The sequence below is a fragment of the Antechinus flavipes genome, chromosome 6, assembly GCF_016432865.1.
Source record: "Antechinus flavipes isolate AdamAnt ecotype Samford, QLD, Australia chromosome 6, AdamAnt_v2, whole genome shotgun sequence".
NCBI classification, from domain to species: domain Eukaryota; kingdom Metazoa; phylum Chordata; class Mammalia; order Dasyuromorphia; family Dasyuridae; genus Antechinus; species Antechinus flavipes.
The window spans coordinates 9,323,782-9,349,445 of record NC_067403.1 but is presented as its reverse complement, the minus strand read 5'-3'; the positions used below and the strand labels follow the sequence as shown (position 1 = coordinate 9,349,445).

The 25,664-nt window shown below is 34.2% G+C and overlaps 1 protein-coding gene and 1 long non-coding RNA gene across 9 annotated transcripts in view; one reads left to right on the top strand and one right to left on the bottom strand.

The window, feature by feature from the left end:
• Window positions 1-25,664, bottom strand: part of LOC127539674 (uncharacterized) — a 139,267-nt gene that overhangs the window by 77,584 nt on the left and 36,019 nt on the right. The gene's annotated exons all lie outside the window — the stretch shown is intronic.
• LCORL (ligand dependent nuclear receptor corepressor like) overlaps window positions 1-25,664 on the top strand; it is a 150,841-nt gene that overhangs the window by 90,089 nt on the left and 35,088 nt on the right. For 3 of the 5 annotated variants that reach the window (XM_051963936.1, XM_051963934.1, XM_051963933.1), the window contains exon 6: window positions 18,737-18,830. In XM_051963936.1, coding sequence (XP_051819896.1) covers window positions 18,737-18,830 — 94 coding nt within the window. Of the gene's footprint in view, window positions 1-18,736; window positions 18,831-20,132; window positions 24,492-25,664 lie in introns of those variants that run through there. The other 2 variants (XM_051963935.1, XM_051963937.1) reach the window with 2 other exon arrangements.

The window sequence follows — 25,664 nt, the reverse complement described above, 5'->3', positions numbered from 1 at the left end:
TTTTACCATCTCAGATTTGTAGTGTTTTGTTCCTCTACCTATATTACAGCTTCTATCAAGTTATCCATTTGTTTTTAAGTTGTTTTAAATCATTGCTTTGAACTATGAACCAAAAATACAGTGAACTGCACTTAACCTGTTCGATGTTCAATCAGAATTTCTTTAATGATCTGAAGTTTTCCAAAAACTAATAAAATACCAATGGGACAAATCATTCTTCAGGAATTGGCAGTGGGAGAAAAGAACAAAAGAAAGCACAAGGCACTATTTTAAAATGTATTCTTCTATCTCCTAAAATAACACACCTTTGATCTGAGTTTTGTTTATCAAATAGTACAGATGCAATTGTTGCAGAAAAACTAGTTTAGATGAGATTTTATGTATGTGCTGAATACAACCATATTTTAATTTGACTAAACCAAAAGTGAATGCTGAGTATGTCTTGTATTTATAGACCTAAAGTACAGTAAAAACTCGGCTAACAAAAACTCTTAAGTAAATGAATGATAGGACAGTTTTCCAGATACTGGAAGATTTTTATGTACTAAAATTTTTGTCTTTGTCTTAATAATTTAAAATGGAAATTGCTTCCCAAAATGTTTCATTTAATTCAGTATTTTTCTTATGCTCAAGATTATCACAGTGCATCCATTTCTTTGTGTTATAATATGGTACTACTTGAGATGTTGTGATTTGTCCCTATCAGATCATGGAACCAGATTTTAGTGCTGGAAAGGATCTTAAAGGCCATTGCATCCAACCCTTCCAGTTTATAGAGAGATTAAATGCTCACACTAGTGAGTATCTGAAGCAATATTTGAACTCAGGAATTAATGATATTGAGATGTGTCCACTGAGCAATCATTTAGAGCTATTGTATTCTTCATTTTTTTTTCTTCTTGTTCACGTCCAACTGACACATTTTGCTACTGGCAGTTTTCTTTCCTGTGGTATCTACCTTCTCATTTGTTGCTTCCTAATTTTTCATGATCTGCGGGCTTAGGTATTCAGATATATTCAAATTGTGTGGAGTGAGCAGAATACAGTTTCAAGGAGGGTTGGAGGGGCTTTCTGACTAAAGTTCCTTATGTTAATTTTATAACATCTCTTTTGACTATTCAAATGTCTTTTAATAATAAGTATTTGATGTTGTATTGGTTGCCAAATATCTGAATACCAGAAATCTAAGCTGTGATTAGTTAATAGCTTTCAGCACAGTACAGTAAAGTGCTGAATTAATATTTTCTGTGTCCTTTACCTATAAAATTCCCCCCACTTTATGCTTATTTAAATGATTAATTATTTAATTTCCTTTCCACTTAATCACTATAATATATTTTTCTTCTATTATTTGTGAACTTTTTAAAAAAGGTTTTTTTTTATTATTATTATCATCACGGTCACTTTTCCTTTTAAGGTATAATCATCTCTTCTTAACTTGGGGTCATATGCTCCTTCAATCACTGTCTTCTTATTACTTCAAGGTACTTACTATCCTCTAACCTTTTGATGCAGAAACATGAAGTTTTATTTGCCTTGTAAAATCTTGTGTTCTTCATTTGTAACAATACTAAACCTGTCATCTGAATTACCCTTCCCCCTCCATAGCATTTTATTTTTCCAAATACATGTAAAGATAGTTTTCAACATTCATTTTTGTAAAATTTTGTGTTCCAGATTTTTTCTGCTATCCCCTTTCCACAGGACAGCAAGCAATCTGATGATATAGGTTATACAGGTACAATCCTTTTAAACACATTTGTCATATTATACAAGAAAAAGTCAGACGAAAAGAAAAAAACTGTGAGAAAGAAAAAGCAAATCCCCCAAAAAGGTGTAAATACTATACTTTGACCCACATTCAGTCACCATAGTTCTCTCTGGATGCAGATGGCATTTTCTATCCCAAATCTTTTGGAACTGTCTTGAATCACCTTATTGTTGAGATGAGCCACATCCATCATCACAGTTGGTCACATAATCTTGTTGCTGTGTATAATGTTCTCCTGATTTTGCTCATTTCACTTAGCATCAGTTCCTGTAAGTCTCTCCAATCTCTCTAAAATCATCCTGCTGATCATTTCTTTCAGAACAATAATATTCCTTAACATTCAAACTTACTCAGCTATTCTCCAACTGATGGCATCCACTCAATTTCCAGTTCTTTGTCACACTTAAAGGGCTGCTGCTAACATTTTTGCACATGTGGGTCTTTTTCCCTTTCTGATAATCTCTTTGGGATGCACACCCAGTTATCATCTAAATTATCCAAAAAGCTTTAGGAACATTCCACTAATGCTTGATAAAAGCTTGTTGAGTACTGTAGGGTTTTGGCCACAATCACTGCAAAGCAATATTCCAAGTAAGAATTCCATGAAATAGAAAGCCTAAACACTAGCTCTTGTGAAATTAGGTTGTTACTCTGTCCCTTTAGTTCAATTCTGGGATAAATAAGGCTCCAGGTTCCATGTACAAAAGGTCAAGTTCTCCCGTGTTTCATTTCTCAGGATTATTCCTTTTGTATTTTGCATTAATCTTGGTCCAGAGCTCCCAGGATTTTATCAGTGAAGTCTTTTCCTATCTGTCCTGCTGCAGAACTACTAGTATGCAGACAGATTCAAGGAGAAAAGGGAGTGGGGAAGTGTTGGTGTATGTAGTTTCCTTAGAAACTATTTCCAATGTGTATAAATCATAGAATTCTAGAACTAGAAGAAACATTTAGAAGTAACAATTAGTTCAACACACTCATTTTCTAGATGAAAAATCCTAAGACCCAGAGAGAGCAAATGAGTCATTCAATAAGTTGTGCCTATTTCTTTGATATTAAAAGATGAAGGTAACAATTTTGTTAACCATTTGACTGTTTGATGGGTTCACAAACAGCCTTTGATGTTCTTACTGCTTGTGCAGAATAATCACCCTTATCCTAATGAGCAAATACTGAACATTTTTGTTAAGGCTGTATTTGAATTATTAATTTTATCATATACTTTTTAAATGCTAGGGAATTTAAAAATATTTTTATAATGATAACATTAATTTAGAGATCTTAAAGGCTTACATATACACAGTAAGGGGGACAGAGAAGCAGTAATCTCATTTTGTAAATGAAGACATAGAATAAGAAAAATTTTAAGTAACTTATAAGATTAGACAACCAGCAAGTGTAATTCGGGATTCCAAGCTGGATTTCTGTAGATTATCTTAATGCACCCTTTAGGTTATGGCCAAGTAGTTATTTCCCTATACTGAATTTGTTCTTTTAGTAAAAATGAATTTTATGTTCTTTTCATAAGATACTATACATAAATTGGAAAGACAAACCAAAAAGCAGTGATATTATGTTTCTCCCTATTTATAAAACTTTTTTTTACAAAAAAAATTTCATCCATGAATACATTTGTTTTCAGTTGCTAATAGATTTTTCACCTTTATCATTTACTTATTTGTTTGTTTGTTTGTTTTGTTTTGTTTATTTTGCCCTTTTCTAGTTCGCAGTTACAATTAACACATGGAGAACCTCTTGCTTCAGATGCCCCTTTTCCTGACAAGGCAGCATTAACGCTCTAAATAGTCGATCTGTCTCTCATTTTCATGTAATTTGGTCTCTTTTAATTTATCTTAGTCTTTAAAACATCATTTTTCTGTGCTCCACTTGAGCATATAAGAAAGCTCACTTGTTGTCTGTTTGTCTTAAATGTACAAGACAAGATTTGTAAATCATACAGTGCTGTAAATGTGTCAGGTGATAGATTTCAGTACACTTCTATGCTGTATATTCATTTACAAACTACCAATTAAATGCAGCCTGCTGTGACAGAAATCAAAAGATTTGGAAAGAATGTGCAACATACATATAACATACTTTGTAACATATTAGCTGTAATATTTCAGGATAGAATTAAATAATATTTATATAAGGAAGTAAATTTGACTTTATGACAGTATTGTGAAGATTTTGTAGAATGTGACTTCTGACTTATGCATGCATTAGCAGGGAATTCCTGATTCAAAGTGTATGAGATAGATAAAATTGGGTAGAATCTTATATTTTGGAAAAATATCTTGTCTTGGATCCATGCACTGATGCTAGGAAGCATGATAGAGAATGGTGGATGAGATATCTGTGGAGGAAGAAACAAGCGAGATTGTATGAGGGTTGTGTGCTACAGACTGCTTAATTGTAAGGAGTACATTCGGTTCATAAACCAAGCGTGGAAGTAGGTGATAGGAGTCATGGAAAGTTTCTCTTGCCTAGATAATGACTGAATCTTTTTCTCTTCTGGTGTAATTTTTACTTGTCTTTAATGACAGTTTCATTATTCCAAAGGCAGAAGAGATTGCCAAAGGCAGTGCTATAATGGACCCTTTTCTGACTGATGAAAAGAAAGTGGTCGCCAAAGTAAATTAATAATTTAATTCACCCTCTTACAGCATTTTATAGTTTATAAACAACAACCTTATAAGATAGGTTATATGCTTATTATTCTTCCCATTGTAGAGCCAAAGAGACTCTACATTTCTCTAAATGTAGAGAGATCACTTGTCCAGCTAGTAAATGGCAGAACCAGTGATGGTTGTGAGGATGTCGCTCTTTCTACTACGCCATTTTGTTTCTTGTTGGGAGCTTGTTGGGAAACAGAAATAAAAAATTATGACATGTTTAAGTGCATGATCGAGGAGGAGGGGAAAGCTGGTCAGCTCTTGAGTGTTTTGTTGTTGTTTCCATTTCTAGTTCAGGCCTGTGATTTTATTGTAATGAGGAGACACTCAAGCAATGCAAGCCCATCACTGCTCCATTAACTTGAATTCTCAGAAGCATTACCTAGAGCACCGAGAGATTGTACGACTGGTGTACAACCTCAAATTTGAGATGAGTTTCCACAGTCAGACAAAGGAAATGTGATATTTGTAGCCTAAAATTTTGTGGGAGAGATTGACTTTTACAGGAATAAGATGTTCTGAAAAGCAAAATTTCTACAATTTAAACAATTCGAATGAGATTAAGAAAGAAGACATCTGTCTGAAGAGATTGTGAATTGGAGAGAGAGTCTCATTAACCACATGAAAAATTTTTTTAAGACATGTATAGAAAATGAAGCAGAGACAAGTAACTGAATATAAAGTGTCCTGTGTTCTTTTTAAAATGTCAGTAGTGATAAAAACCAAGAAAAAGCAGAAGCTTTCAACAAAAATCAAAGAAGGAAAAAATGTTTGTAATGAGTTTCTCTGATAAGAGTTTCATTAGGTAGCTAAATGATGGACTTGAATTCAGCAAGACCACTAATCAAATCCTGCTAGATAAATCACTAGACCCAGCCTCAGTTTACTCATCTGTTAAATAGGAATGATAACAATGTCTAGCTACTAACTCACAGGGTTGTTATATATGCAGAGTTTTTGTAAATCTTAAAACACTCTGTAAGTGCCGGCTGCTGTTATTATTTTCAAAATGTAGAAGTAATTGATTCAGATTTATTAGAAGGATTATTCCCCACTTAATAAAATAGTCAAAAGAATAGGAAAAGGCAAAGGTTGCAAAGGAAGAAATCCTAATCATTAGGTTTCACCTTACTTCCCTTATATTGGCGAAGTTGACCAAAAAGGAAAATGACAAATGTTGGAAGGGCTACAGGACAAGAAGGACATTAATGTACTTTTTGTGTCACTGTGAATTAGCTCAGCCACTTTGCAGAGCAATTAGGGACTGTGACCCCAGAGTCACTAGACTGTACATATGATCTAGAGATATTACTGCTAGGTCTATACTGCTGAAAGATCAAAGGAAAACTATTAGTAGCAGTTCTTTTTGTCTTGGGTACCCTTTTCGTTTCTAGTTTTGGTTTTTTTTTTTACCATCAGTAAGGAAATGGCTGAATAAATTATAATGTGAATATATTCGAATACCATTGTGCCCTAAGAAATTATGAAAGTGCTTTCTAGTAGTATTTTTCCCCAGTTACAAGTAAAGAAAAATGTTAGTATTTGTTCTTACAAGATTTTGAGTTCCTTTTTCTTCTTCTCTCCTCTCCTCTTTCAAAGGGGGTAGACTTCTTGATAGATGTACTGTCATGTAAAACTTTATTTCCATAATAGTAAGAGTTGTGTACAATTCTATTCCTGCTTATTTTTTTCCCACCTTAGGTGATATCATTCCCATTTATACTTTGTAAGGGAATAGATTAAAAAAGGGGGGAGGGTAAAATAAGGGTTTTCCACTTAAAAATCCTAGACAGATTTGGGGTCTATAAACCACAAAAAGTTAGAGATTGTCAAAGTATATAGTGGCATTTATCAGTTGCTCAAATTCCATTAGGCACATTGTTCCTATCATAGTTTTTTCCTGCCCAGCAGTGTGTGTGTTTTGAATTGTAATTTCTTTATTAAAAGCAGTATCTTCACATATGAGCTGGACCTAAAATCTAGACAAGGATTCATTTCTTCCTTTTGGAAATTTATGCCAGAGCAGAAGTATCATTTTACCATGTATTTAAATGATTAAATGAAGTAAAAATCAATATTCAATCTCTACCAGATGAAATGTAGTGATCTATATATGATCTTAGCATAAGTAGTATGACTAGCAGTAAATGTGACTGAAATTACATAGGGTATGCTCACTTAGAAGAATTTTTTTAATGATGCTATTCAGAAAAATTCAGCTATTTTAAATGCAACAGTAGAAAAATTCTTAGAATTCTTGGTCAGGTAGAACCATGGATGATCAAAAGAAATGGCAACAAACTTGACTTATCTCTATTTCAGTCTCTCCAAACGTATTACTAATGTTTAGGATTCTAATTAATGTATAAAATTAGTATTTTAAAGTTTATTTCCTTAATGAACCACTTTAAGAATTGCTGGGTTTGCATTCTTTCCAAAGAATAATTAATAATAAAAATTATTATAATAATTCTTTCCACTTACAGTAATCTATGATAATATGACCTTAAAGTTATCAGATTCCTAACTCAGATTGAATACATTTGTGACTTTGAGTAGGGAATGGTGAAACTTAATGAAAGGTTGCAAAATAATGTTTTGCTATATCCACTTAGGTCAACATTACCATGCATTTAATAATTTTATTTTCTGCTCTTGTGCCTCATAAGCCATTGCATATCTACCACTTAGCTGAGTTAATTGAAATGTGTAGAAAATGTAAGATCCCTCTATGACTCTTTTCTGCTATTTATAAACAGCAAAAGGAAAAAAATTGATTGAAAATAGAACAAAATATACTTTTCCAACAATATTTCTTTTGAAAGATATAACAACAGAAATTATGCTCAAGGAACTTGTGGAGACAAGAGTATAAAAGGAGACATCAAAGGTATTCACCACTATCATGGTGGAAATTACATGAGAGCCCCAAGTTGGAAGAAGGATTTCCTCTGAACTGGGAGGTCCTCAATACTCTCATTTGTATGTAATATTGTGTTGACATATCAAATCTTGAAACTTTGCAAAACTTTCTAGAAGAGATAACATCAACAACTATGTAACCAATCAGAATAATAAGACCCTACTATCCATATAAGAAAGACCAAGAGGTTAAAAAATGTCTACTACTTGGATTATTTGGATAGACATACAGTGGAACTTAGCTGTTAATAGTATGTCTCAGCACAGATGGGCACAGTGAATTAGGCCCAAACCTAAAAGATGGAAGAAGAAATTCTGGGCCACCTCGAGTAAATTGTGAAATTCATTTAACCTGCACAATTGCTTTAGTTCATATAATGCCAGCATGCTCGCTCCCTGTGTAATTGTATGGCTATAATTCACATAAAACAAGTCTCTGAAGAATTAAAAAAAAAAAAAAAAGTAATTTTACCCAAAGACCAGTGGAGAGAGACGTAGTGGTAATGAGAAAACGTTTATAACATAGAACCAGTGAAGAATTTTGAAGAGAAACAGGAGTAAAATAAATCAACAGGTAAATGAAGGGAACAAAAATAAAGATAAGCAAGATAGCCCCAGTGATCCACTGGTCTCTATGAAATATCAGGAGATATCAGGAGAAATCAAGGAAGTTTTCAGCAAGATGTTTAGACTCCCTCTCTCTCTGGTGAACTGAGAACATGGACAGGAGTCAAGACATTCAGATTAAGATTACTATTTGGGATTAATTGTCATTTAGTGTGTATTATATGTCAAAACATTTTTAACGTTTTAAGTTTTTACCAGGTGGTCTCTTTATTAATAAATCATTTTGTGAATCTTTTCTCTAAGATTTAAATTAGGTTAATAACTCAGTATTGTTAATGAGAAATCCAAACATTAAATTAATATACTACATTTTAGTAATTTTTCTGAACTTGGAAAGGCTCATGTTTTTCATATTTGCCATTTATAAGGAAGAATAGAAAAGATTTACATGTGAAACCATGAATCTCCATTATATAGCTTTGATTTCTTTTCGAAATTATATAATTTAACACATTCATTTCAAAGCCATCCTACTTGTGACTCAATTTTTTTAAATGCTATGACTTTTTTTTATATTGCTAACCTTGTAATTTTTCTTTTCTTACCCAAGTTGTCATTTAAGAAAAATTTAAAAACAATACATATAAGCAGAGTTAAGCATATCACTGTGTTCAAACATGTGTCTCAATGCATTGAACTTGCTTATGTTTGTCAAGCGGAGTCGCCTGCTTCCATATTGGTTCTCTGCAGTTGTTTCCACACTTAGCTTTGTTTGCATTTATTTGCTATAACAAAAGGTGCTGCTATAAGTATTTTTTGTACCTGTGGGTCATTTCTCCTTTTTTTGACTTAATATTTTCAGGACATGGGCCTACCGGTCGTATCTCTGGATCAAAGGATATGTACGTTTTAGTGAATGTTTTGCACATGATTCCGACGCTTTCTAGAATGACCAGACTAGTCTCGCCCATAGTACTTTTCTATATCTGTCTTCCAGTAGCTCTTTCAACAACTTTCTTTTTTTTTTTTTTTATCGACTTTGCCAATCTGATGAGTATGACGTGTTTTGGTGTGTATTTCTCTGCTTATTAGTATTTATTTATTTATTAAAGATGAAAACAGATTGTCTTACTAAGGAGATAGATATGCTTATTTATTTTTACATAAAGAATTAAATCTTGGCAGAATATTTGATTCCTTTTACTGTTGCCAAATTTTTTGTGGACTCTCTCCCCCCACGTTCAGTAACATGACTCCATGTGGGGTCACTTCCAAAGTTTAAGAAGCTTTGGATTAGGCAATGATAGAATCAGAACAATTCAGAACTGATATCGGCATTGCTGCGGGTCTGTGACAGAGTAATGGCAGGGATCTGCTGAACACTTTCATCAGCACCATCATCAAAGTTATAGTGATGCAGAGTTGTGAGGGGACAGTTAAGACAATGGATCTTGACAGGATGTAACATTAAACTTGGCCCCTAAGATGAATTAATTGGGAATAAATCTAAAATTTTGTACTCGGATAAAATGGAGAAGGCATGGCCAGGTAGCAATTGTTCAGAAAAAGATCTGGGGGTTTTTTTCAACCTGTTCAGTTAATGAGTCAGCATTGTGATTCAGCTGCCAGAAAAGCAAAATGGATCTTGGACTGGGTTAAGAAGAGCAGAACTTTTAGGTCAGGGAGATGATGAAGTGCCCTCTGCCCTCGTCGGACTTCATCTAAAGAGTCACAGTCAGGTCTGGATGCCATGGTTTAAGGAAGGATGCTGGCAAAGTGAAGAAAGCACCAAGGCAGGGTCTGTGCATTGGGAATATTCCGTGCCAGTTAAGAGTAAAAAAGTACTTAAATGGGAAAGACTCATTTTCCTGGAGTTGAGAATTTGGGATAATTTGACAGATTAGAATAATGTAAACAGTTTTTAATAGTTTAGGAATTGTAAACAATAACATAAGGGGAAAGCAAAGGTGTTTGAAAGCAAACAATTATAATGCCAATCTTTATCTGAATTTAATTTTGTTCAGTATCTCTACTACTTTGTTATAGTTCTTTGACAAATATAATTTACAATTTTCATTGACTCGTGGTAGTATTTCTAAATGTCGACTCTATTCTTGAGAAGAGGGAATGTCTGGATTAGTTTGTATAGGGCGTGTGCCATAGGGTTAGTGAAGGAAGGAAATCACAGATTGCCAGAGAGTAATAAAGACCCATATGAGTAACCATAGTTACTGCTACACAATTAACTTTTTGATGCGGAATAGAATCATTTTGCTTCTTACACGGCCGTAAGCTAAGTTTGAAAGTTGAATTAGAGTTACAACAAGAAACCTTTTGAGATAGGTCTGAAGGCATGTATGGGAGAGAAACTGGGGTTGAGTGCTCGAGGAGGCATGGGAATCCCAGACCTGCTCTTCCTACTCTGCCATTCCGCCCCTCTCTATGCAGCCCTGCTCCCCAACTGAAGCTCTACTCTCTTGTCCATGGCACTTGCCCCTCCAGGAATCTGATGGGCTTAATTTCAACAGAAACCTTTACATTGATGAGATAAACAGGACTGAAAAATTACCTGTATTCAGCAAGCCAAGCCACCATTATGCTACTTCCATTTAGATCTCTTTATTAGTGAGATGTGTTTTTCATCTGCGACGGCCTGTACAAAAACATGAAAATAAATGGAGAGGGCTGGCAGTTGAGAGAATCTTGAAGGAAGAGAGGGATTCTGTGAGTTAGAGATGAGGGTAGGTTGCTTTCCAACTGTAAGAGTTGGAGAGGTGGCCTATCAATCACATTGCTTTCACTGAAAATGATTTCTTTAATAAAAGTGCAAAAGTGTTCTATTCCATTAATAAAAATAATTTCTAAAGTATTAATTTAGTTCATATTTATCTCTCTTAACTTCTTTGCATTGTCATGTAATACATAGAAACACGCATATAAATTTTATAAATTATATATAAACGAGAGAGCATTTGTTCTAATTTTTTATTACTGGAGTACAGATCCAAAAACTTGGGTGAACATTGCTATAAAGAATAATAATGGTGACAGACAATTCCCACATTAAAGTAACTTACAACTTCAAATGAAGGAATTCTTTTTACCAATGTTAATTTTTGCTTTTGCAATTTATAGTTGTAGAGTGTCCTGGGGACCCCTGGAAGTTAGATGATCCCAAATCACACAGCCTAGTATATGACAGAAATAGGACTTTAGTTCCAGGTTTCCTAACTCCAAGGCCAGGCTGCCTCAAAATAATGCAAAACATGTAACTACCGATGAGAACATTTTTTAAAATGGTTTTTAGCCATACCCACTTGGCAAATAGATGATAAATTTAAGATGAGAGACATCCCAAAAGAGCTTTATCAAGGATAGGTTTGAATTGAATCTTGAAGGATGGGTAGGATTTGGATAGGCAGAGAAAAAAAGAGAAAGTGTTTTCGATGTGAGAGAAGATTTCAGTAAAAATGTGGCATTTAAAGAGTATTAAGACTTTATATTAAAGAGTATAAATCATATATAATCATATAGTGCTCTTATAGGAAACTCCTAAAGATATTTAACCAGAAGAGTGAAGAAGAGTGAAGTGGTTAAATGGTATTTCAGGAAGATTAGTCATGTGTCATTGTATAAGATAGACTGGAAATAGGGAAATTATATTTTTGGTTCAAGTATAAAATGATACTCAGTTCCTTCTGATCTTTGTCCTATTTTGAAGTCCCATCTGCAAGGGATCGCTCCTTCAAATATAAACATTCTTTCTTTTCATTCTAATTGTTTAATAGCTGTGAACTATGTTAACATCAAAACTTTATTTTGATAATGAGTTATTTAAAAAAAAAAACTTGCACAGCCATATCATAAAGTCTTATTATATATACTTGGGGAATATTTATATTGAGTTAGATGATTGCTGTATTATTCCTAGATGCTCATAAAGGAAGTCATTAGGATTAAGATTGACTAATATAGAACTTGAGGTAATTTTAAATCACCCTACCTCTACTGTGGTTTTTAATCATACTACCACTTGAGGTAATTTCAAGTCATACTACCACTTTGGAACTAGATCCAAAAATCATTAAACTCTGCATCTTCCTTGACCCAGATATTCACTACCACACTTCTACTTCCAAGAGATGAAAGAATCGAGGAAAAGGACAAAAGTGTTCCTAGCAGCCCTTTTTGCAGTAGCACTGGACTGGAAGTGAACAATGGCTGAGCAAATTATGGTACATGATTGTGATGAAATACTGTTGTACCATAAGAGATGATGAAAAGGTTGGTTTCAGAGAAACAGAAGACTTAGGAACTATTGATAAACACTGGTTAGAACCTGAACAATTTTGGCAAAAATAATATTGTAAAAAGAACTTTGAAAGCCTCAGAGATGCTCGTAATACAGTGACTAATTATGATTGTGGAGTGCTAACAATAAAGCATCTTAGCTTCTGACAGATGATAGATTTTTTAAAAATGAGACACACTTTTTTGGACATGGCCATTGTTGTTTTACTTAGCCATGTATATTTGTTAACAGGATTTTTTAGGAGAAGTGGGAAGCAGAAGGACTTAGGGGTTGAATTTCCTCCAAAACAATAACCACCAACAACTAGAAGATGAAAGGAAGGCCAGAAGGAATCACAAGATTTCATGTTTTCACGTACAATCCTCTCGTTATACAGTGCCTATTGAAATGATCATTTTAGGTAATATTAGGTTCACAATAAAAAATGAAATTAAAAAAAAGTGAAAACATTAAGGAATTAACACATATATACATCAGCAATAGTCTCCCAGTAGATCAGTTGTCAAAAAAATCAAAATATTAATTTAAAATAATATAAATTATTAGAAATATAAAAATTAATTTTCAGAATTGCAAACAATAAATGACTGTGTGAAAGGATGACCCATAATAATAGAAGCAAAATGTAAATTAAAACAATTTCTTAAAAATTGACAAAAGTGTGAGAATAATCAATTTTGAAAGGGGCTTTGGGAAGAGAGAAAAAGAAGCATTTATTTATCATTCTCTCTGTGTGCTTGGCACTGGGCAGATTGCTGTTGTTGTTCACCCTTCACACTCAAAGAGCAACCATGACACTTGCAGGGTGATGTCATGACCTGCAAGTGAAAGGGGTTAAATGGGGCCAAGCTGGGCAGAATCAGCATTGCCCCACTCTGGGCCAGGATCCTTCGAGGCCAGACAGGGAGGAAGCGGCAAGAGAGCTTGGCTGGGCCCAGGTCTCAGCAGGAATGGCGTTTGTCCCTAGCCGCCCCTGAGAAGCAATGGGGGAGGTTCTGGTCCGAAGAGAAGCCAAGGCCTTTGAACCCCTTGAAACCCCCAAGACCGTGTCATGGGGGCTGCTGAGCATCGTGCTTCACTGGTCTTGGTTTCATCTTGGAATTCTGAAAGAGAAGTGAACCTGGAGCCACCAAGGAAGTCAGATGCAGAGAACCAACCCAGTGGGAGGTCGAGGCAGAGGGAATTGCTGGAATGGTGGAGTCCCATGGTGGGATGCAGAACCCTGGGCAGCCAGGATGGGGGGGAGGGTGCAATAGAGCACGAGGGGAAGGTGATGGAGACTAGAGAGACATGGGAAGGACGTGTTAGAACACAAGGGAAGATCCTGAAGACTAGAGAGGCATGGAAAGGATGTGAGAGAACGTGAGGGGATGTGATGGAGACTAGAGAGACACAGGAAGAATGTGATAGAACACAAGGGGAAGGTCCTAAGGACTAGAGAGACATGGGAAGGATGTGATAGAGCGTGAGGAAGTAATTTATCAAAATTTCAGCCCTACTTGTTTGAAGTCAAGTATGTAAATGCCAAAGAAAAACACTGATTTTCCTTAAGAAGACTAATCAACATGCATCAATAGCTGTGAAAAGGACAAACTCTTTCCTCAAAAAATCAGCCTGTGAACATTTAGTATCTGCCAAGGAGACATGTTTAGAGACAGAAGACCAGTTTAAAATATCACATAAATTGTAAAATGTTGTGGAAAAACTCCACTGTGCTGCTTGATAGTGACCCCCTCCCCCCAAAAAAAATGCAAAAACTTGCCATTATATCCAGATAAACCAGATGATCTTAAGCATATTTGTAGATGTGACTGGGGGACAGCAAATGTGCTCAAAGTGAAACAAATTCTTTGCATTTTTACAGTGATCTATTCTTATTTGCAACAGTAACAAGGATAGCCTGTATACATCCTGAAGAGCATCCTCAAGGAAGCTATACATAGGAAACATTGTTCATGGGCAATTTTCCATGTCCATGGTCTCATAAATGACCATGAAGTATAAAACTTGGCCGTTTAAAAAAAAACCTTATTAAAACAAAATTTAATCAAGATCTCCTATATGCTCATGATAAAATAAGAAGGTTTTTTAATGGAAGGTCTGGACTAGTGTACATTCAGACAAACACAGTATGTTCAATTTTGCTGCATTGCTTTTTTTTCTTATTAAAAATCTTTGGAAGATGGCTTATTGGCAAGATTTGGAGTTTATTCAGAAATGAAGATGATATGAAATACAAAAATTAGCAAAAAGTTGCTCGTCAGTAATCTTCTACAAGTTATAAAATAGATTTGTTCAAGAAAAGAAAAAGTTCTCCTTTGTTATGGAAGAAATCCCATGTAAAAGACAGCTTCTCTTGATGATAATTGCCAAATATTTCTTTTTGCAAAGGCCATAGTTTTTTTTGAGCTTTAAAGAGTCACAGGCCATTTTATATCCATGAATAAACTGAAGCCAAGAGATTTAAGCAGAGCTATAATTTGATCTTACGTTCAAATGTAGACTCCCAAACCAACATTCTTTTGAATACACCCATGCTTTTTTGTTCTTTTCATCAATACGAGATCACTTCTAAACTTATTCAGAAGAATCCATAGCTATTTGGAACTTTTGCTTATGACGGAATAAGGGAAAAGTTAGCTAAAGGGAACAAACACTGTGTTATTGAAAACACAAGAAATAGAAAAACAAAATGCCATTAAAAAAAAGAAATTCTCAGTACTCAAAAAATGCAGTATTGATCCCACAGAACAGACACAGATTCTTCTCACAGAATGGTGCATATATTATGACGTGATCATTATTAGATATTTTGGCTTATCTTTATTTCATAGGCGTGTTTTGAGGCATATGTGAAGCACTTGACAAACAAAAGCCTGTATGAATACATTCTGGTTCTAGTATTATTTTGCAACATTCTAGCAGGAATATTGTTTACTGTAGTATGTGAACAACTCTAATAGTTGATAGCACAGAGTTCTGCATATAAAAAGAATTGGACCAGAGTAGATTCAAAAGTAGTAAATTAAAAGTCAATAGACATTATTGTAACATAATAAAAGTAAAGAAGAAAAAATTAGAAAGTACAAACAAAGCAATACAAGTGAGCAAAAGCTCCTAAGACCTGTTATTAGCAGGTCAAGTGGTCCTCTTCCCTTGAGTAATTGAGAATATAATTTTATTATACTATAATAGTTACTGATCTCCCCAAAATGGCCACATGCATCAAGAATGGGAGCGAGTTTGAGGTGCGCCAGGATCCAGCCCCGATCTGACATCAGGATCCTTCCAACAGTGACCCTGGCAGGCAGTCATCCCGCTCTCGTGTGACATGAGATGAAAATCTCCTCCTTCCTAAAGCTACTGTTACTTATCTCTAGGTGTTAGGAAATTTGTCATTGTTTTCAGTATATATCATTTTTTCTGTAATTTCCATCTTTTCTTCTTTATGCACTCTGGAGCTAAATAGAAAAAATATAAACCTTCTTTGACAGGAAATCCTTAGAATGTTTAAAGACAGCTACTGTTTTTCCCATGAGCACTTTCTTTTCTTAGCTAAATATCCCTATTTCCTTTAACTGTTACTTGTTTGGCATAACAATTTAAAGGTTTTTCTGCATCTTACCCAGCTTCCTCGACACACCCTTCAGTTAAAGTCTGTTGAAATCTTATGTCTGGAATTTAATGCAATATTCCAGATATTCTCTAATGGGCACCGAGTAGAGTGAGACTATAACTAGCTTTGTTTCAGACATCATGTAGCCTAAGATTATATGTGGGATTTTTGGCATTCATGTCACCATACCTTCAGAAGTTTTTATTTTATTCAATAGGAATTTAGATTTTCTATTTAATAGGAAGTAGGTTTTCTATATAAGCTCATGCTTTTCCAGCTAATTTTTAAAGCTCTATGAAGGACTTTGTTTATTGTTGTAAAATTGAGTCTGGTTGGTTTTGACCAGGGGTCCTCAAACTACAGCCCATGGGCCAGATGCAGCAGCTGAGGACGTGTATCCCCCTCATCCAGGGCTATTAAGTTTCTTTATTTAAAGGCCCACAAAACAAAGTTTTTGTTTTTACTATAGTCCGGCCCTCCATCAGTGTGAGGGACAGTGAACTGGCCCCCTCTTTAAAAAGTTTTAAGATCCCTGGTTTTAACACTACAGCTTGCTTAGATCTTAATCAGCTTCTGAAACTTTTTGGTTAGCTCTTCCAACAACTGTTACTTGCCTTTAAAAAAAAAAATCTGATAGTTGGGAGTTTTAATTTTGTATTAATTTTTATTTCCCTACATTTGTGATTTAGGTCATTTTTCACGTAGTTTTTGAGATTTTTTATTTCTTTCCTTGAAAACCGTCTAGTCATATCATTTAAATATCATTTAACCCCTTATTGGGGAATCAGTTCTTTATAAATGTAGATATGAAACTTTACCAGAAAAAAAAAGTCACTTTAATACCTGTGGGTATTAATATTATTAATTAATAATGATAAAAAGTCACTTTAATACCTGTGGGCTTCAAATGTTCTCATGTCTAAAAGAAAAGGGTTTAACTTGATGATCCCATGACTCGATAACCTCCAGGACCAGACCAACTTTAGTACTTCAATTTAAGAAAATATATTATCTTAAAGAATTAAACTATTCAGCTCCTCTGAAGGACTTGACTCTGAAGGACATTCGTAGTGGGTTTCAGTTATACACATGTATATATAGTCTACATAAAGTCTGAAACAAACAGATGTTCGAAGGATTTTTGCACAATTTTAAACTTTAATAGCCCAAATTTCTATTTGGCATTTAAAGGTACACTAAGACCTTGGGGACACTTTGTATTATATATGTATATATAAGAAGTAATTCCCATTCTAATAGTGCTTTCCTCCCAGCACATGAGGGAGTTAGGTTAGTTTCAGGATATTTGTCTTAGAGTGAAAGGAAACTTGAAAGAGATTATGATGACCTTAGTCCTTAGTTGTGATGTCAAAGCAGATCCAGGTTTGTTGACTGCGGGTTCATACTCTTGTGTACTGTTGCAATGTGATATGATAATAAGGACACTTAAAATATCAAAATATGTTTTAATATGTAACCATTTAAATTCAGTTATGAAATGTAAAACTTTTATTTAACAATCATGACAGAATACACATGTATTGTTTTTGTTTATTGTTTAAATAATAATCATATAGGTACTGAGATGGTGTTCATAACCATAAAGGTTTGCACATTGTCTTAGGTTTTTAATTATTTTTTACATTATAAAATTAATAAGCACATACCCCGCTAAGAAATAATGGGTTTTTAGAATTCGCTAATTTTGATACGATTTATAATCTTAAAATTTTTCTTTGTGTGTTAAAGTGGACTCATTATTTTAGTGATCAGTATAATAGTTGAGACGTTTTTCCATTTTATTATCTAGACCTTTTTCATTAGATCAGGAAATAAAGCAAAATGTCAGAGTGGTATGTCAAGTACATTTTAATTATGATACAAAGTCCTCAGTTTTCACCTTAACATGTTCCTGGTAACAATCTCATGAAGCATATCATTGTTTCATATTATAATGCGGTGGGGACGAAGTTTGTGCTTCTGACTTGAAAGATCCGTATCAAATGACTGGATACGATCAACAATGTTGAAAAAAAAGAGGAAAGATAAAACAGTTTTAAACCTTGAACAATTCTAAGCAGAAAAATTGTTAATAGTAAAGTTTTGTTAAATATGAGAAAACAGGCGGGGCACCGGGCTGGGCACGCAAGTGACTTTTCACCACAGTGCTGGACAGCGGGCACTAGTAGCAAGTGATTTCCCAAGGTGAGGACCCAGGGCTTCCTGTCTCCGGGACCTCACGCTCAGTGACAGTGGCGGCCTTGCTTTTTTGGGCGTATTTTTGGCCACAAGTACAAACATTTCTAAGTCATCCTATTTACTTTGGAATTAGACTTGGGGCTTCTTTCTCTCTTCAAGTCACAGTATCTAAAAACGTGAATGTCTTACAAAGAGCTTTAAGTTGCACGGTTTGGGAAAGACCTCTCCAAGTTTGTGCTCTTCTGCATCTTTTCTTTACTCTCCCTGTTCCATCTCTAACTAAGTACATCTCTCCCCTTTTCTCCAAAAGCAACAAAAATTTGCGTAATGCCTCAGAGGCTGCTTGGAATAAATGAGTAAGTTAAGGAAAGAAAAGCCGAAGATAGAAAGTGTCAGGTAAACTAATATGTATATTTAAACTAGGCCTAGTTTCCTCTTGTCCAGTTCTCCATCATAAATGTCTCAGAATATTGTAGTGGAACTTTCTCTTTTTTCCCCTCTCATGCTTCTGGTTTCCTACCTCTCCCCAACAGTTAATTAACTTGGTGCTGAGGTAACAGCAAGAAGTAGGAATAGGAGAAATGTCGTGACAAAAGATGAAGAAATACAGTGATAAAAAGAAAAGCCTTTTTGAACACTTTTATTGAATCTCTTTTTTTTTCCCTGATAAATCATAGGGGATGGAGTATTAGATCTCTCTACAAAGAAAACCAGCACAAGATCCGAAGAGTCCTCAACATGTGATCCATCTTCTGAAAATTCTATGTCTGGGTAAGCCACATCTAGGAAATAATTATTAGTTGATGCAAAAATACATCTTTGAAGACAGAGCTTTTATGATATATCGAGTATACTTATACACGTTATACATCATTTTTCTTCAGAATTTTTATCACTCATAAATGTCTATATCACACGTTTCATTTGTCTTTTTTCTTTCTTTCTTTCATTTTTTTTTTTACTCTTTCTGTTAAAGAAAAGTTATCAGAACAATCACCAAACTTTAGTTCATGTTGCTAAAATGCAAGTTTAATCACAGAATGCAAAATAAGAAGCAGGACTGCAAAAGATAATTTCAGTTACTTCAAGAATTTCTTTAGGAAACATTTTGAGCAGAACATTTAACTTCAATACTTAAATTTTTAAAATAACATGAACAAGTTTTAAAAGTACTGAAAAAAAAAATAACTCATAGTACTGATTTTTATTCTTCCTTAGGTGTGTGATGGTGGCAAACTGCTTGGTAGAAATAGTAGCAGTGACCATAAAAATTTATTATATGGCTCGAAAGCTGTCACTAAATCAATTTAAATAAATTAGATTTTGTCATACTCTGGGTTTCTTCCCATTTTAACAGCTATGGCAGGACGCTTTTGTCACCTCCACATATTAGAGAACTATCTGTTTCACTGAGAATATTAGGTATTTTTGAGTCAGAAGATGCATTAAACCTTTTGTATGAATTTGAAGTTTTACATTAGTTAGAAGGAAAATAAATAGATATTAAAAATATCTAAAACTGCGTTTTTTTATCCAGTTATACGATTATGGTTAAGTATAGAATTTTAAGTTTTTAAATATAGAAACATTAGTCTTGTGGAAGTGTGGGATGTTTGTGTTTGGTAATGTTCCTATAAATTTCCTATAAAGGGGTTGACTCTTTTATTACTTGTTTAGCGGTAACGTCACGTTTCTACTAACAAAAACTCCTTTAGGATTTGGGTATTTTTAATAACGGAACACTAATTGTATAAATTATATCGGTGTTGCTCTGCAAGCATCTATCAGAGAGAATAGCAACAGCATGAGAATATTATGCATTACTGAGTTAGGACTTTAAGTTCTTGGAAGGTCTGCCCGTAGAGACCACCGTATGATTGACGCATTGTCCTACCAGGACTCTAGCATTTGTTAAGATTAGGAGTCCGTACCACGTCTCAAAGACTTTAAAGTGTCAGAAGCAGTGATGTTACCTAAGCAAGGAGTATAATAAAGGAGTGGACCCTCCCCTTCCATAGCTGTGTGAGAGTCTCTCATGCATCAGTTTACCATCGTTTCATTCCATCCATCCAGGAGACTCCCCAGAGACAGAGAGGACTATGTGGAAAGAAGTGCTGAGTTTGCAGATGGTTTGCTCTCAAAAGCTTTGAAAGACATTCAGTCTGGAGCACTGGACATAAATAAAGCAGGCATACTTTATGGCATACCTCAAAAAACTTTACTCCTCCACTTAGAAGCCTTACCAGCAGGAAAGCCTGCGTCTCTTAAAAACAAAAGTCGAGATTTCCATGATAGTCACTCCCATAAAGACAGTAAAGAACCCTGTGCGGTGCTGCAGAAAGTGGCCCTATGGGCCCGAGCTCAGGCAGAGCGCACAGACAAAAGTAAGCTCCACCTACTTGAAACCTCAGAACTCAAATTCCCAACAGCTTCCAGTTACCTCCACCAGTTAACTCTGCAGAGAATGGTCACTCAGTTCAAAGACAAAAGCGAAGGCCTTCAGGGCGAGCCTCCCAGCCCCACCGTGCAGCTCAAAATCCCCCAGCTGCGGCTGAGCTCCGGCTCGAAGCCGCAGCCCGACGGCTCCGGGCTCCTGGACGTCATGTACCAAGTGTCCAAGACCTCTTCAGTCCTAGAAGGATCAGCTCTGCAGAAACTGAAAAATATCCTCCCCAAACAGAGCAAAATAGAATGTTCTGGGCCCGTAACTCACTCCAATGTTGACTCTTACTTCCTCCATGGGGACCTCTCTCCTCTGTGTCTTAATTCTAAAAACGGAACAGTTGATGGAAACTCTGAAAATGCAGAAGATGGCTTGGATCGCAAAGATAATAAGCAGCCTAGGAAAAAACGTGGCCGCTACCGGCAGTACGACCACGAAATAATGGAAGAGGCCATTGCGATGGTAATGAGCGGGAAAATGAGTGTTTCCAAAGCACAAGGAATTTATGGGGTACCTCACAGCACTTTAGAATACAAGGTAAAGGAAAGATCTGGAACGCTGAAGACTCCGCCGAAGAAGAAACTCCGATTACCGGACACTGGGTTATTTAATATGACAGATTCAGGGACTGGCAGCTGCAAGAGTAGCAGCAAGCCTGTGTAGATTACTTGTTAGCGAACGGTGTGTGTGCGTGTGCGTGCGCGTGGGTGTGTGTGCGTGTGCACGTGGGTGCCCTGGCGGGGGTGTGCACCCAGGCATGTGTGTCTGAATACACGTGTGGGAATTACATATGCTCACTCTGACAGGAGACATGAAATTTTACAGTTCAAAAACCACATACATGCCTTTTTGAAAAAAAAGTTTTATTCAGGGTTTTCACTGTGGACAGAATTATAGAGTTCCTCACTTAATTCTGATAGTTTCTATTTAATCCTTGTATAAATAGGTGAAAAAAAATTCAGGTTTTCTTTAGTAGTCAATAGCATAAAATGTTGTGGAAAAAAAAAAAAAACAAGTAAATGTCATGTGAAGCATTATTTTTATTGGTGAAGGACCACCCCAGCCATTGAGTTAAACCATCTTATTATGGAAATAAATGATTAATGGTTTATAAACATTTTACGTAACAATATTTACAGTTATTGTAAGCACCTCAAGTAAATCAAAGGAAAATTATTAAAAAGAAAAAAACTTCTATCCATACAAGGAGAAACGGATGCATTCAGTATTAGTACCCTACAGTACATTCTGTAGAACACAAAATACATTCTAAGCATCCATTAAGAATAGAGAAGAAAATTTAAATGTATGTTTTAATAGGCAAAACAGGACATTTATAATTTATTGTTGGTTAGCAAGAAATTGGGGTCTACAAAATATATACTTAAAAGAACTGACAAATAGTTAGCCCCAAGCAGTTCTAGAATCCTTTTAATATAAGATGGAATACTAAGAACATATAATAATTTAATTATTAAAATGACTTAATTTTCTTTTTAGTTTGCAAAATAAGCTAACTTGTAAGGTTAGAGAAGAAAGGTTGAATGCAACTTAGAGCATGTTTATAATGTGCAGAGAAGTTTGAGAATGATAATTTTTGGTTTAAACGTGCTGGTTAGTTGATGTTATGACTACTTTTCAATTTAATTTAAGGATTGTGTCACACTCCTACTATTGAAAAAACCTCACTGTAACTTTAAATGTATTTGCTGCTGTGACATTTCAAAACATTTTCAGTTTATCAAAATGAATACCAGATTTTCATTTTGGTGGGCGACACATTTTCATTTTGCTAATAACCAAATTTGCAGTTTGTTCAGGGTCTTGAATAGAATTACAAATATTAAACACTGAAGCTGTTTTGAACTTTGATTAATGTAAACTCCTAATTAATTGGGTAGTTAGAAGTTGGGTAGGACATTTGAACTTTGATTAGATACTAGGAGAGACCAGTTAACTTCATCTGGCAGTTGTTGTTGTTGTTGTTGTTGTTTTTTGTTCGTTTTTTTTTTTTTTTTAAGTATCCAAGGAATATGCAGTTTGGGTAACGTTATAAAAGCAAATCCCTCCATAAAAAGAGTAGAGATTTTCTTATATAACTTCAGTCCTGAACCAATGTCCTTTTTCTATGTTAAGATTCAGGTTTTGATGACTTTTCTAATACGGTTTTCCCCAAGTCCAAAAGCAGGGATTTGAAATGACTTTTAAAGAAATATACCGATTCAAATACTTGGGTTTTTACATCTCTGTTTGTGAAGGTTAATGCTCACATATATAATAATCCTGGAGTATTCCATCATTAACCTTAAAAACGGCTCATGTATTTTAAAGTAACAAATGAGAACATAAATGGCACAACCAAGTTGTTAGTTATTTGGTCTCTTAGGTCTATATTGAACCCTCTTCAACTATTGTTACCTATAGAATAGGTAATGGGATATGAATCCTTACATGCTTTTTTAAAGGAAATGCTATACCTAATAGATTCCAAAACAGCAGATGTCAGGGTCATCTTTCTTTTTAAAGAATTAAGCCATATTTTGTGAGGGCCAGAACGATGATCGATTATTTAATATATCCCCTCCTGTTGCAAAAACAAGTTGAAAGTAAAAGAAATAAAAGTTTCAATTTTGTGACCTCTTTATATAGAATTTTACTTGCAAAACTTTGGGGACTTGAATGCGTTGCCTAATATTTATATTGTACTGACCTTTTTTATTCCTCACACTATATTTACATTAAATAAATTGATTGAGAAGTTTATAGTAAAGGGAAGAGATGCAGTACACTTTTTATATCATTTAAAAGATGACCTGACCAAAAATTGACAGGATTCATAAAATCAGGGATCATTTTACTATTGACTTCACAGTGATCAGTAGTTTTGTAGGTAATATTATAGTTAATTTGCAGCATTTTAGTACTTGCATTATTTATTTTTGGTCAGAAATAGTATATTAAAATATTTTTTGATAGTCTATAGATAATGATCAACCCATATAACCGTTTTAAAAGAAGCAAAATGTGTTTGTTTCTGATTATTGGGCTAACCTCTGATTTTACAAACAAGGAAAGGCAGGGAAATTTATGGGTTCCCCTTCTCCCCAGTGTATTCCATTAAAATGTTCTTTACGTTATACTTTTGAACTACTTTATAATTCAGTTACCAGTCACTACTTATTAATTGACAATTTTCTGAAAAATCCAGTTTCAGCAGACTTTTAAATGAAGGTGAAAGCAACCCCTATGTGCTTTCTACTTATTTGAATGTTTCTCAAGTATTTTATATTAAAAAGAAAAAAAAAACAAAAACAAAAAACAGTGCCTCTGTTTTTAGAACTACTGCTCAGTAAAGTTGTTTAAACCATTTCTGGTAGCTAATGACAATTTTATATTAAATTGTATACTAACTTTAGTGAGACTGATTTTTTTTAGTTGTTTACAGTACAAATACTTGTATTTGTTTTTTAATTGCAGTATTTCCATTGTCGCAGTAATTTAGTAAAACTCTGTGGCTGCCTTGATTTTGACAGATTTTGTTAATATAAACTGATTTTTAGGCAATTAGTTATATTTATGCATAAATCAATTGCACTATAATTCATGAATTATTTATTACAATATTTTCTAATGAATTCCATGTATCTGTCTTGTGTTGTAAATGTACTGTAATTCTGTTCCTTCTTTGTGTTGTTATATACCTAAATCTGATTGTATGAATTTTAATTGTTCAGTTAACGTGTTTCTAGGTTGTAATTTGTAGTAAAGCACTTCAATGCTTTTGCACATAAATTTACAACACTGGTGTGTGATTGATTTGCTCATTCAGTAAAAAAGAAGAGAAAAAAAATGACTACATTGTTGTATTTGACTTAATTCTAGGGAATGGTTTTACTAAAGCTAAACAAAAATAAATTTCCCTAATATAAACACTTCAATAAGAACTTAAATACTTAAAGTATACAAAATAAATAGTAGCAGTAAATAAAGGTTTTTAGATGTTTTGTTGATAACTCAAAAAGGATATCTTTAGTAAAAATTCAAGTACCAAAAGGAAATCCTTCAAAAAATAACTATGGAAAGGAATTTATATGAAAAAATATTTAATAGTATCGCACATTATCATTTAAGAATAAATTCTTTTGAGTTTTCATGTTTCTCATACTAGTTTCTTCTTTTGAGATTCCAGTATCAAAGAAACTTAAAAAAAATTTATATCTATATAACCTAATTTGTACTATTTCGTTTATTTTAGGAAAATTAAACAAGAGCATCCCTTTTTCAACTATTGTTTGCTTTTGAAAAACAGTTTGTTACATGAACATCTTTAAATATTTCAAAACTCTCGATGAAATTTTTAAAAATGAGCTATTTTTTAATAGATTGTAATAGCATCTGGCCATTTCAAAAGCTAATATCCCAGAAGACACTAGAGTTCATTGAAATCTAACGTAACATTTTCCTGCAAAACATGTCAGTTCTCTACATTCATCACTTAACTGTATTGTCTTGTTTTTAACAAGTTACAATTTTTATATATATATATATATATATATATGATTACATACACATACATATATACACAAAAGTATTAAATTGTATCAATATTTTTGTACATCTCCAGTTTTGCTAGTTTTTAATATATGAAGCTACTTAAAGCATATAAAGATATTGAAAATCACATGTTGAGAGTCAATATTTTCATTTTCTTAATTTTCTCCTATGTATATCCTTGTCCACAGTGGTCTGGTAATGAAACTTGGGTGGCAGTGCCATTTTTGTAAACACAGGATAATGTTTATCCCTAATTTTCTTTAAACAAGTCAGGTTCCCCCCCGTATCAAATTATTTCCCCCAAGGAAGTTGACAGTTTCAGTGTGTTTGTTTGCTTACTTATGGTCTTAATTCTTCCGCTTTGGTATCAGTTTGTCATAGATAATAGAATAAATTCACACCAGCATGAAAAGAAATTTAATAAGAACTAAAAATTCTTTGTTTAAAAAAAGGACATTTCCTCAATTTGTCAAAGCAACTGTGCTACATTTATAACAATCATAAAATGTATTTTAGATGGAACATTCCAATCTATAGTATCTATTAGACATAATTTCAGTATTTGTAGTGGGCAAGTAATAAATGTTTATATTTAATGTTACTTTAAT